At 38.2% G+C, this 13,953-nt stretch overlaps 1 protein-coding gene across 5 annotated transcripts in view; it reads right to left on the minus strand.

Moving 5' to 3' along the window:
• The window catches only part of Rbm6 (RNA binding motif protein 6), a 98,774-nt gene that overhangs the window by 49,412 nt on the left and 35,409 nt on the right, over positions 1-13,953 (minus strand). For 3 of the 5 annotated variants that reach the window (XM_028756827.1, XM_028756829.1, XM_028756828.1), the window contains exon 6: positions 10,577-10,650. The exons of the other annotated variants lie outside the window; for them this stretch is intronic. In XM_028756827.1, the coding sequence (XP_028612660.1) occupies positions 10,577-10,650 (74 nt within the window). The remainder of the gene's footprint in view (positions 1-10,576; positions 10,651-13,953) is intronic. 5 annotated transcript variants of the gene reach the window in all.

Consider the following 13,953-nt stretch of genomic DNA (forward strand, 5'->3'; position numbering starts at 1 on the left):
TTGCAGGCACATAGCCACTGGCCTTTAATCCCAGCACTTGGGAGGCAGAGGCAGGAGGATCCAGGTCAGCTAGGTCACACAAGTTCCAGGACAGCCAAAACTACGTAGTAAGACTCCATCTCTAAAAAAAATATATGAATTTTTAAGAAAAGAGAGAGAGAGACAGAGACAGAGAAACAGAGACAGCGCACACAAGCAAGCTTAGTGGTAGGCCACTTGCTTAACATGTACAGGGCCTTCCCTTGCAAACATAAATAAAATAACAAAACCAAATAAACATCACAAAGAAACATAAGTATTGATGGTGGAATTCTAACATTGCTGTGACTGCCAAGTTTACACTATCTGAAAGTATTCTTGGTATCAAGTTTCTATACTGGAAAGCTTATTGCTATTAGAATGAAATGATTGAAACAGGCTAACTTATAAAGCAAGAGATTGATTGATTGATTGATTGATTGATTTATGTAGTTTGCAATTTTATAAGGCACAAAGTTCAAGATCAAGCAGCCCTAGTTGTTCAACCTCTGGTAAGGGAAGTAAATGATGTCACACTATGGAAGGAGAATATGTAAGAGTGAACACTTCACCAAAGAAGCAGAGAAATGCTGCAGAGATGCTTTTGTAATATCCTTCCATCATCACTACCATCTGAAGTACACCCCCAAAGATTTAGACATCTTCTATCAGCTCCCATATCTCCCTATCCCTCCTTCTCTCTTTCTTTTAATTTACTTATTTAACATGTGTGAGTGTTTTGTCTGCAAGTATGCCTGTGTACCATGTGTATGCCTGGTGCCTGAAGAGGACAGGAAGTTAGACAGTTGTAAGCCTTCATGTGGGTGCTGGGAATGGAATCCAGGTACTCTAGGAAAGCTGCCTAATATTTTAACCACCAAGTTATCTCTCCAGTCCCAAAACCACAAGTCCTTAAAGATTCTATCATAACTCATATATAAGGCCATAAGCCAAAGATACCATCAAGACCACAAACTCAGCTATGTCACTGGCTTCATAATCAGAATGATAAATAGTTTGGTTTTTCTTTTCCAATTAATTTTTTGTTACATTTATTTTATGTACAAATATTTTGCCTGCAAGTATCTATGTGCAATGAGGGTGCTTGGTGCCTCAGAAGGTCAGTAGGAGGTCATTAGATCTCCTAAAACTAGACTTACAGATGCTTGTAAGTCACTATGTAAGTGCTGGGAATTGAACCCAGGTCCCCTGCAAGAGCAACAAGTGCTCTTAACTGCTGAGCCCTGTTTTTTTTTTTTTTGTTCTCCCCAATATCCATCTGTGCTAGTCAGTTTCTAACTACTTGAAATAAGCTGGAGTTACCTGAGGACAAGTCTGTGGGGCATTTTCTTGATAGGGCTCTGCCTATTGTGGGCAATGTCATCCAAGGGCAGGTAAGTGATCCTTGGTTATATAAAAAAGCAAACTGAACAAGCCAAGAAAAGCAAGCCATCAAAAGCAGCATTACTCCATGGTTATACTTTGGTTCCTGTCTCCAGGTTCCTGCCCCGAATCCTTCTTTCATGATAGACTGAAAGCTGTAAGATGAAGTAAATCCTTTCCTCTGCAAGTTATTTTGATCTTGCAGAAAACAAACCAAGACACCATGTGCAATCAAGTTCTACAAACCACAAAACTACTAAGTACTGGCTCAAAGAGATGTGACTTAAAAAAAATTAAAATATATACCAAGAATTTTCTAATTTAGAACAAATTAAAACTAAATTATTTCAATCCATAAAAATGAGTCTTGATTTATTCACAGCAAAAATAACCACGAGGCCAGGCATGGTGACACACACCTTTAATACTGGTGATCAGGGGGGCAGAGGCAGTCAAATCTCTGTGGGTTCAAGGCCAGCCTTGGTTGCAAAGCAAGTCCAGGACAACCAGGGCTGGTTACACTAAGAAACCCTATCTCGAAAAACAAAAACAAACAAAATCAAATAACAAATAGGAGACATACTGTGAACATTCTTATTAAACTGCAAAATGACTGATGTTTATTACATTTACAAGAAGTACTTTTTATAAACTGGGCATGGTGATACATGCCTTTAATCCTAGTACTTGAAAAGCAGTGGTAGACAGAGATCTCTGATTTCTAGGCAGCCTGGTCTATGTATTGAGTTCCAGAATAGTTCAGGCTACACCGAGAAACTCTGTCTTGAAAAACAAAACAAAATAACAAAACAAACAAATGAAAGAAATAATATAATCAGAGCCTGAGGTATAGCAAAGCTAGAGGCTGGCTGTCAGAGCCTAGAGTTTTAAAGACACAGGTTACATTTCTACTGTGGTTTGACCATACTTCATGTTGCACTGTCTGTCTCTTGCTTTCACTTGAGAAAATGTAACGATTTTCTCAAGAGCTAATGCACTAGAAGACATATGGAGGCCAGGTAGCAATTTCAACAAATAGGCCTAAATATGAAATATTGTTGAGGGGCTGGAAAGATTGCTCAGTGGTTGGGAACACTGACTGCTCTTCCAGAGGACCCAGGTTCAATTCCCAGCATCCACATGGCAGCTTACAACTGTCTGTAACTCCATGATCTGATACCCTTACACAAGAATACACACAGGCAAAACACCAATGCATATAAAATTAAAATTAATTAAAAAAAGAAATATTGTTAAAATGAAAGGAAAAACTAAACAAAAATATCAACCAAACCCCACTACAAAAAAAATGCATTCCACTCCTGAGAACTGCCACAAATTTCTTTTTTAGAACATACTACAAGACACTAATACAGGAACTACTATAATTTAAGACTTAAACTTAGCTGAGGGGCTGGAGAGACGGATCACTGGTTTAGAGCACTCATTGCTCTTGCAGAAAGAAGATTCCCAGGCTTGAGACTCTAGTTCTAGGCGATCCACACTCTCTTCCAACCTCCTCAGGCACCAGGCACATATGTGTTGCACATATACACAGACAGGCAAAACACTCATACACAAAATAAGTCTAAAATAACAATAATAATAACAATAGACTTCCTTAGCTGAGTATGGTAGACCATGTCTACAATCACAGCAAATGGGGGATGGAGACAGGAGAATCAGCAGTTCAATATCAGCCTTAGCTACACAATAAGCTGGAGTCCAGCCTGTGCTACAAAAATCTATTTAAAAAGTTAAAACTAATAAATATTTTTAAGAGCTAACTAGGTCTAGCAAGATGTTTTAGTGCGGGGGAGCATCTGCCACCTAGTGTCCACACAGTGGAAGGAGAGAAATGATTTTGCAAAAGGTCCTCTAACTTCCATACACATCCAGGTGTTCCCCTCAAACTACATAAAATAAATAAAACAAATGTAATTTTTAAAAACCAAATTAAGATTTTATATGCTGGCAACTCTCTTGAAGAAGCCATAGATTCTGGATTCCACCTCAGCCTGTGTTTTGGCTTGAATACACCAATTCACCTCAGAACAAGAATCTTCAATAACTCTTACTTTACACTCTATTTTTCTGCACTTCCCCATGTTTCTGATCATACCTGTACTGAGGACAACTAAAAGGTATTGAAATTGATGTTTCCAGAAAGTCAGGCATGGTTTGTATGACCTAGACACAAGTTATATAACACTGTTTTGTTCAGGAAACCACACATTCTCAGTAACTGTTTTGAGGTAAGAGTTGTTTAGGTGAAAATACAACCTTCTGAACAGTTAAACAGATTAATTTATTATTGCTCTGAATAATAATGGTTTTCTTGTTCCTTTTGCTTTTTGGCATGCACAGAACTGAATGAAGTACCGAAATGTTTCAGATTACATTATATCATTATTACTAACTTGATTATGAATCCAACAACCTATGTCTTTACATTTTCTTTGATGGGCCACAAACAATCTTTCTCCACAGCATCAATTTCAATCACAAGGACAAATCACATTTAAGATTTTTGTTTTAGGCCTAGAATGATGGCCCATACCTTTAGTCACAGTGGCAGAGACAGGTAGAGCTCTGTGAATTTAAGGACAGCCTGTTTTACACAGGGAGGTACAATCCCACCAAGGCTACATAGTGATAACTGTTTCAAAAAATGTTTTCAAGAGGCATGGTAATATACACACCTATACTTTCACACTTTTAGAGGCTGCAGCCAGAAAAGTATCACTCTGAAACCAGCCTGGACTTGAAACAGACCCTGGTTCAAAACACAAACAAAAAAGATTTGTTGGACCAGTGAGACAGTGTGTAAAGGCACCTGCAGCCCATGCCTGATACCTGAGTTTGATTCCAGGAACCCTAGTAGAAGTGCAGAGAGAACAAACTCTACACAACTGTCCTCTGGCATCAACACATGCATCCATACCCATAAATACATCCTGCTTTGCTTTGTTTTTTAAAATTGAGATATTTTAAGACACAAAAAGTAAATAAGACCTGGCTTCCTTCACAGAAACTCTAGTCACTCTTGTCTTTTAAAATAATCCAAACTCTTTAATTTTGTTGGCAGGGAAAACAGTTTTGTAAAACACATATTTCACGCCTTCATTTTTCACAGAAGAAAAAAATGGTGTCAGAACGAATTCTCATGTTAGGTGGTAACAGCATCCTCTTTCTTTGTACTTTGGAAAGTCAGGATAATTGTGTCATATAAAAAGCTGAAAGCCAGGCAGTGGTGGCATATGCCTTTAATCCAAGCACCTGGTAAGTATACGAAGATGGATTTCTGTGAGTTCGAGGACAGCCTGGTAGTGAGTTCCACGACAACCAGAGCCACAGAGAAACTCTGCTTTGAAATGACCTCCCAGCCCCCCAACAAGGAAACAAACAAACAAACAAAACAAACAACAAAGAGTAGTAAAAATTCCCAAGAAACAATTTCTTAGGAAAAGATCTGAACAAAGAACAGGCAGCAAGCATCACAGAAACAAATCTGAAAATTCCTGCTGAACAATTAGTAACCATTTCATTCAGTTTAGCTCATGCTACTGGGCAACCAAGAAAAGGGCTCAATACTTGAATACCATATTTCTTACTCATTTCTCCAGGTCTTAGTGCAATAGTGCACATAACAAAAGGACATGATGCTCTTCCTCAGTACTAATGAACTTGAACAACAAAGAAAACAGAAGGTATATGACATTGTTAGAAATTCATTTCCAGGTCAGGCTTCGTGGTGCACACCTTTAATTCTAGCACTCAAGAGGCAGAGGCAATGGGTCTGTATGAGTTCAAACCCAGCCTGATCTATATAGTGAGTTCCAGTCAAGCCAAGGTTACAAAGTGGGGCCCTAACTCATAAATAAGTGAATTAATAAATATTAAATGCAACTGTAGCAATTAAGTAATGACCAATAGGAACCACACAATAGAGAAACCTTACCTTAAAAAACAAAATTCCCAGTGAAGGATAAAAATGAATGAAAGTCCTGCTTCACAAACTTGTTATCTTTCACCTAGACAAAGGTGATGAGGGCATGAGCTAATAGACTCACATCTTCATATCTGCTGAAGTTATTTCTCCAGACAGACCACTACTCATTACTCTGATGAGATTCTCTAGTCACAATATTGTTGCAGAGATCATTCCCATTTGACTTCTGGATGTAGGACTGAGAAGAGGCTAGAGGGGCCTTGGTTATCATCCTGAGCAGCCTCATAAATGAGTACATAATCCACCAAATTACAAAGCTAGCCAGCAGAATCCTCCTTTATTTCCATCCTCTAGATCTACAAATACCAATCAATGATATAGAGATTTCTTATTAAGACAGCAGAGAGTCATGAAAAACCCTCAGTTTACAGCAGCTCATAAAAACCTGAGCTTAGAACTATCCATAGACACAATCCAGCCCTGCTCAGAGGCTTTCAGCAGATCTCTGACAAATCAGTGATACATCAATTTGTTAAGTAATTTAAGTAAAATTTTGAAAAAAAAAAAAAAAAAAAAAAAAAAAGAAACTAGATAGACAGAAACAATCTTCCACAAACATTTTCTATAGTCTAAGGAATCAGACCTTTCTTTGTATTTTTGTCCCTTATAAACCCAGTAACTACTGTGGCATTCCAGGGCCTTAAACTAAATCTAGATATCAAAAACAAACAAACATACAAACAACCCCCCCCAAAACCCTTTATTTCCCTAGATTTATGATCAGAATCATTTGATATACAGAAAGAGAAGATGGAGAAAAGACAAGTTTATCTAATTTCAAATGCTCACCAAGCGCCAGTTGTTCTATTAAGTATTCTGCATATATTAGTCAAGAATCGCTTCTCAAATGCAATCATTCCTCAACAAGCTTCTCTAACTACACAGGTTCTCTAAAAAGTCTGTTTCATTTTTAAATAGCACTCAGCACTACCACATATTGTGCTATTTTTAATTCTGTCAACTTACTTGCCCTATTTTTCTCCATTAAAATTAAGTTATATAGTCTAAAATTAAGTTATATAGTTTTGTTCCCTGAAAAATCCTCAGCATCCTTACATACAACATTCAAAATAAATTGTTCAATCCACACTGGGGTTCATTGTTGGGGGATGGTTTTTTGCACTGAGTATTAGGATGCTGAGTCCTATGCCCAGATAGCTGTTGCAGTCCTGACTAATGTGTGGCCAATCACCAGTCCCAATGTTATGTTAAAATTGTTTTTCATCATCTCTGATTGATTAATAATGAGTTGATTAGTCTATAACTGGGTAGGAGAGAACAGGAGGTGGGACATCCAAACACATGAGGGAGTCCCAAGGAGAGAGAGAGGAGAGCAGATGGGAGTCCAGGGGAAAAGAGAGAGATAAGAGAGGTGAAGAGGAAGAGAAGAAAAGTGTGGAGAAGAGACCATGTGGAGGGAACCAGGAGGAGTGTCTGTAAGGACACACATGGAGCACAGCCAGCCAGGGCAAGACTATGGCTGAAGGTAAAGGGCCATGGGACTTGGAAACAGGAAGCCTTAGAGGGTTAGAATGGCTCAGAAGCTACTTAGCTTAGTGCTTGCAGCTTATTAATAAATATTGGGTCTCTGTGTTATTTATTCAGGAGCTAAAATAGGCTAGCAATTATTTGGGAACAAAGGAGGTGAAGAATACCCCCCAAATACTATTAAAGCACATCAAGATACTAGGAACAGTAGGACTTCAGATCAAGGGAGGTTAAAAAATTTGCCACAAGTAAAACAACTAAGAACTAAGACCTGACTCCAGAACGTTCTTCATGTTGGAGAAGCACAAAGGATTTCCTGAAGATGTCATGTTTTTTTCATCAAAATTTTTTCCCATCAAAATGATCTACCCTCTTACCCTGAGGTAAGAGAAAGGCTACTAAAAGAATACTGCTCATATCATGAAGACTATGGGATTCTGTATGGTCGGGGAGGAATAAAAGTCTAGGAAATGAGGTTGACTGTAAAGAATATTAAGATGTATTTTTTAACATTTATTTATTTAATTTGAGGGATGCACCATAGCCTCTATATGGAGGTCAGAGGACAACTCAAGAATTGTCTCTCTCTTTCCAGCCCATGGGTTGCAGTAGGGGTATGTCCCAGGGATTGAAGTCAACAAGTGCCTTTATTTGATGAGCTATCGTTGCCAACCTTGGTAAGGCTTGTCTCCCTTCTAGGTATAGAAATATAAGGTCCTAAAAGTAAAAGACAGAGCTGGTTTGAGGGTTTCCTTATTTTGAGACAGAATCATACTATGTAGCCTGAGATGGCCTAAAAACCCTACCACCCTAGGCTTCCCAAGTGCTGGGATTATAGGTAAACACAACCATGCTCAGATAGAGGACTATCTTAATTGTACTTTGGAACAAAGCATCTCATGGCAATTTATCAGAGTGGCTTCCACACCTCTTAAGAGGTGTTCTGCTGGTGCTCTGTTCCTGCTTTGTTCTAGTATACTAATTACTAGGGGTCTGAGACTCCCAAGAACTGTTGAGAGAATAGCTGAGGAGGGTAACGAGGACATCTTAAAACTATCTTCTCTTGCATGTTGCTAACACCAACGAACAGCAACATTTTTCCAGATATAGGTCCAACAGAAGCTATGATCAAAAATGTATAAGCAAGAACGAGTTTGTAAAGAAAGATGATGCCCTAGTTCTATTTTACAATACCCTTTAAGGACTAGATACTTTAGAGGAGATTAAAAGATAATGTTTAATCTTTTAATATATAGTACTTTTTGAGTGCTAGGAATTGAAACCAGGGCCCTACGCTTGCCAGGCAAACTATTATTGCGCTATATCCTCAGGCAATGTTGATACTCTTAAGATTAAAAACAACACTGATCTCAAAAAACCAAAAAAAAACAAAACAAAACAAACAAACAAACAAACAAAAAAGCAGCACTGATAAGCTGGGTATGGTGACAGGCCTTTACTCCTAGCATTCAGGAGGTAGAGACAAATGGCAAATGGATCTCTGACAGTTCCAGGCTAGCTTGATCTACCATACAGTCCCAGATCAACCTGTTCTATATTTTTGTAGGAACTTGTCTTTTAAAAACAAATACAAACCAACAAACAAAAACAAAACCAACCAAACAATCAAAAACCCAGCATAGTACTTAGGAAAGCAAAATATGAAAGAGATGACATCTGCCAAGGTCCTCCCACTTGCATTTCAACTATTGATCGATACTGAGACAATGGCAAAATGGTTAAAAACAAATTGCTTATGAATTAAGTAACTATTCTCATTTTCAGATAGGCTGTCAGGAAAGAATCATATAGATTAGAATTTTCATCCTTATTTTCAAAATAAAAAGTTAATACAATTTCTGATAATTAATACTTATTAAAAGATTTGGTGATGGAGAAGCAGTAAGAATGCTATTAAGTGAAGAGAAAATGTCATCATCCAGTTACTCTTTGGCAACCGGATAGTAGTGCTTCTACTTCTACTAAGAGGTGCAATGAATCACTGGTTTTCTCTGGAGATAGGTATGTTTGCTTTGCTGATTGCTTTTTATCAACTTGACACAAGCTTAGAAAAGAAAAAAAATGCCTCCATGAGACTAGCCTGTAGGGCTTTATTGTTATTATTAATTATTATTTAAGAGGGTTCAGCTTATGGGAGAGAATGCCACACCTGGGTAACTTTTAATGGATAGTCTAAGAAAGCAGGCTGAGCAAGTCATGGAAACAAGCCAGAAAGTAGCATTCCTTTATGGTCTCTGCTTTAGTTCCTGGTTTCCAGGTTCCTGCCTTACTTCAAAATTCATAATGAACTACAAACTGTAACTTAAAATAAACCCTTTCATCCTAAAGTTGCTATGGTCATGGTGCTTTGTCACAGCGATAAAAACCAAACTAAGTCAGTAGTTCATAATTATAATCTCAGCACTTTGAAGCTGAAACAGGAGTTTGAAACCACAGTTTCAAATTTACTCTGGGCTACACAGTTAATTTTAGGCCATTTCAGGCTGCAGAATAAGATCATGCCTTAAAAATAAATAAATAAACAAAGCATAATACTATCCTTATTCCAAACGGGAAAGCCCTTCCCTACAAAGACATGAACAGGAAGGAAAGCTGAGCATATGAAGCTAGGTATGGTAACACAGGCCTCTGATTCTCAGGAGGCAGAGGCAGATATGTCTCTGTAAGCTACAGGCCAGACAGGACTACATAGTGAGGCCTTGTCTCAAAAAAAAGGTGGGGGGGCAATAAATGTCATGAATCATGTTGAGTGGAACAAAGCTGATGAAAAAGTACTAGGCTACAGAAAAGATTGCATATAATTACTCTCCTTTGGGAGAGCCTTCTTTAGTGACGCACAAATGCTTATGTATTCACTCACGCTTGTGTGTGCAGATAAACAAGTCCAACTATATCCCTATGCTGCTCTCCCATCTCAAGATACAGGACCTGAGACAAAGCAAACTGATTTTCCCAAGGGAAAAAAACATAACAAGAAGGATTATATTTAGTAATTTCTTCTCAAATTACTAGTCAGGGTTCAATTAGACATAAATGACAATAGTTGGTGGACAGTTGAGTACCTCCTAAAGCTTCAAAGAGTTCAACTCAAGATTCTCCAGCTTTGACTATAAGTAGCCAAGAACTTGAAGACAACACTCCAACTGGCAAAGAACAGGAATGAATGAGGCAGACACAAACTATCCATTCCTCTTTTCTCTTCAATGGCATTCCGTCAAACATAATAGAGGTAGGTAGGTCCTTAGTTCCATAAAAAAAAATCACCATTAGTTGCCGTCAAGGAACTAAGTCTGTGTGTTACCATCAACTGTCCTAGACAGCCTGGATAACAGAGGATCGTCTGTATCAGGAGCCCACACATGTTTATCACGCTGGCTGTAGAGGGAAACACTCCACATCTGCCTTATTTCCCATGCACAGCCTCTGGAACCCAGTCAGCCTGGAACTGGAACCTAGTTTCTAAAATGTACTGTGTCCATTAGTTCTCAGCTTTTAAAAAGGTTTCTTTTAACAACTGGTTTTTTTGGAAGCATTGTATACTCTAAAGATGAAGATTTCTTGTACCTTTCCAAAGTGAAATTATTTGAAACCCTCCCTCCCCATATATAAAAATATATATCCTTTCAGCATCATTTGACCGAAGTATAAAGCAACCTGGTTGGCCTCCATGCATCCGATGGCATCTTCCAAGAGTGAAAATTCCACGCAGACATAGCCATAGTCGTAACCTGGGGACAGCATTTAAATACAGACGGGAGTGGTGTTAGTGTCTTGCAAACATAAAAGACACACTTATATCCCCTGTTCTGAACCCCTTAAATACAAGCCCTCCCATCCATTTCCTCCCTCCTCTACACTAGGCAAAAGTGCTTCCTCAAACAGAAAAAAGTACTAAAGGAAAGTCTGGGTGTTTCTGAACTTTGAAATTTGTTCCAAATGGCTTTTTCCCCCATTAACTAAGAAGATTATATTCCCTCTTTATCACTGTTGATCAAGAAAGAGTACTCAGAAGAACAGAAAGTTCATGTAGAGACCCAAAACATTTTAATAACAGGCTGAATCTTCTGGAAATATAGCCAACAAGAACAAAAAAATATCTGAAAAAAATGCATCCAGAGAGAAGGAAGAGAAGTAATTTTTCCAAAGCTGTGCTAAGAGTCACCATTCTTCAAGCAGAAAGCATTTTCAAAGAAGTGCTGACTGATGCAACATCTGCATACTACAGTAGGCTTCCAGACGACAGGGAACAGACCATTTCAATCACTGCCACCACTACCACCCTCCCTCCCCTGGTTTCAAACTCAAGTCATAAGCCAGATAAAAACTTTATGAAAAGAGAAATATATAAAAGCATAAATATGAATAGCTGGATCCAAAATTGTGCTTACATGCAAAAAGCTGATGGTAGAGCAAGCAGAGGGAAAGACAGCAGTTGTTAGTAATCAATATATGTTCAATAACTCTAGGTATCATCATAAAATATCTTTCACCTTAACACTGAAAAACATCTGCAGCTCAGGCCTGAGGTTCTAATGACCCATGAAACTAGAAAGTCATGGGATTTACAGGCTGCTAAACTACTGGTTAACCTGTCTCACAGCTCCTAATACTGCTACCATATAATTACAAAGATACATTTGTTGCAATGTTTCCACATGTGGCTTCCATGTTTCCTTCATTTCCTCACAAAATAAAAAAACTTTTAGAAATTATAGTGTGCAAATGGAACAGAGAAAAAAAATAGAAGTGATTTATTCAGATAAAAAAAATAAAGCCGGGCTGTGGTGGCGCACGCCTTTAATTCCAGCACTTGGGAAGCAGAGACAGGTGGATTTCTGAGTTCGAGGCCAGCCTGGTCTACAGAGTGAGTTCCAGGACAGCCAGAACTACAGAGAAACCCTGTCTCGAAAAACCAAAAATATAAATAAGTAAATAAATAAAATAAAGGGAAAGAATACAACATAAAACCTATGCAAATTTTAAATATAAAGTAGACATAAAAAAAAACCCAAAAAAACCAAAAATAAAAACAAAAAAAATGCCGGGTGATGGTGGCGCACGCCTTTGATCCCAGCACTTGGGAGGCAGAGGCAGGCGGATTTCTGAGTTTGAGGCTAGCCTGGTCTACAGAGTGAGTTCCAGGACAACCTACACAGAGAAACCCTGTCTCGAAAAACCAAAAAACATAAAGTAGACATAACAAGAAAAAACTGATACTCGTTGAGGTATCAAAAGGAACTGTTTACACAGGGTGATTTCCAGGACAGACAGGGCTACATAGAAAAAACTGTCTTAAAAACAAACAAATAAATAAAGGTAATGGCTAGAGTGTAATTCAGTGGTGTATAAGGTTCTAGATTCAAAATGTGCAACCAAGAAGAGGCAAAAAGACAAAGAGAAGTTGACCTGGTGCCATATGCTTATCACAAGAGAATTGCAACTCAAAGTCAGCCTGGATTAAATTATAAGACCCTGTCTCAAAAATAAAATAAGGGCTGGAGAGTTGGCTCAGCAGTTAAGAGCATAATCTGGCTCTTCCCAAGGACTCAGGTTGGGTTCCCAGTACCTACATGGTGTCTCACAACCTTCTGAAACTACAGTCCCACAGGAGACAATGACATCTTCTGACCTCAACAAGCACCAGGTACACATATAGTATACACACATACATGCAGGCAAAAGATTTATATAAATAAGATCACAAATTTTAAACATTCTTACTAAAAAATAAAAAATAAACATACCAAATTTGGTAAAATGGATTGGGTTGGATTCCTTGTTACATGGACTAAAATGGTCTTTAATGTTTTATGGTAACAACTTTGATTTTAGATCTGATAACTATTTTAGCTACAAAATGTTATACAATGATGTATATCCTTGCTTTAAGTTTAGAAAATAACCAGATTTCAACCAAAAGCTTCTAAAAACTTCAGCATTACCTCAGGCTGAGAGATAGAGATAGTTGTATGCTGACCCCAACACCTGTACACACCTACACCAAAGGTTCTTCTATATAGCCCTGGTTGTCCTGGAACTTGCTCTGTAGACCAGGCTGGCAACAAACTCACAGAGATCTGCCTACCTCTACCTCAACCTCAAGTCCTGAGATTAAAAGCGTGTGTGTGACCCACCTCCTCTTTTTTTCACCCATGTAAATTGGGCTAGCCTGGAACTCTCTTAAGTGAAACAAGCTGTTACTGAAGTTATAGAAATTTACCTGCAACTGCCTCCAGAATGCTGGGAATAAAGCTGTGCATCACCATTACCTATCTAGAGACAAAATTCTCTATCCTTATTTCATAGTTTTGGCCAACTCCAACTTGCTTAAACTTATCACAAGTCAGTTTCCTCTTACTAATCAATCTTTGAAGAAACACAGAGTTTTGGTATACATATTTGTATACAACCTATTAAATATGGAAATTATTTTTTATTCAGTTCAAATGAAGTTTTCTAAACAAACTAAGTCTGATATATATATGTGTGTGTGTGTGTGTATGTATCATATGTGTATGTATACATGTATACATACATATACATAAAATATAAAAATATATAAAAGACATTCTTTCACCCAGGCAATGGTGGCGCATGCCTTTAATCCCAACACTTGGGAGGCAGAGGCAGGCAGATTTCTGAGTTCGAGGCCAGCCTGGTCTACAGAGTGAGTTCCAGGACAACCAGGGCTACACAGAGAAACCCTGTCTCAAAAAAACAAAAACAAAAAGACATTCTTTCCACATTTTGTAAACGGTTCTAAATATACTTTGGAAGCAAGAAAGAATAACACAAGGAGCATAGATATTCTACTGCAAATACTCAAAATCATGTCCAAAATCAGAAGGGAGTAGCCACAGATCAAACAGATGTTCTCTTGAATGCTTTGATTAACACTAAAAACATTATCAAAGGAGTTCAGAAAAGTATGGGAAACAAACTTTCTCCACAGCTGCCAAAATGGGGAGGGGGGGACACCAGGAACACACACACACACACACACACACACACACACACACACACACACACAC

This window comes from Grammomys surdaster, unplaced genomic scaffold, assembly GCF_004785775.1.
Source record: "Grammomys surdaster isolate TR1022 unplaced genomic scaffold, NIH_TR_1.0 126131, whole genome shotgun sequence".
NCBI classification, from domain to species: domain Eukaryota; kingdom Metazoa; phylum Chordata; class Mammalia; order Rodentia; family Muridae; genus Grammomys; species Grammomys surdaster.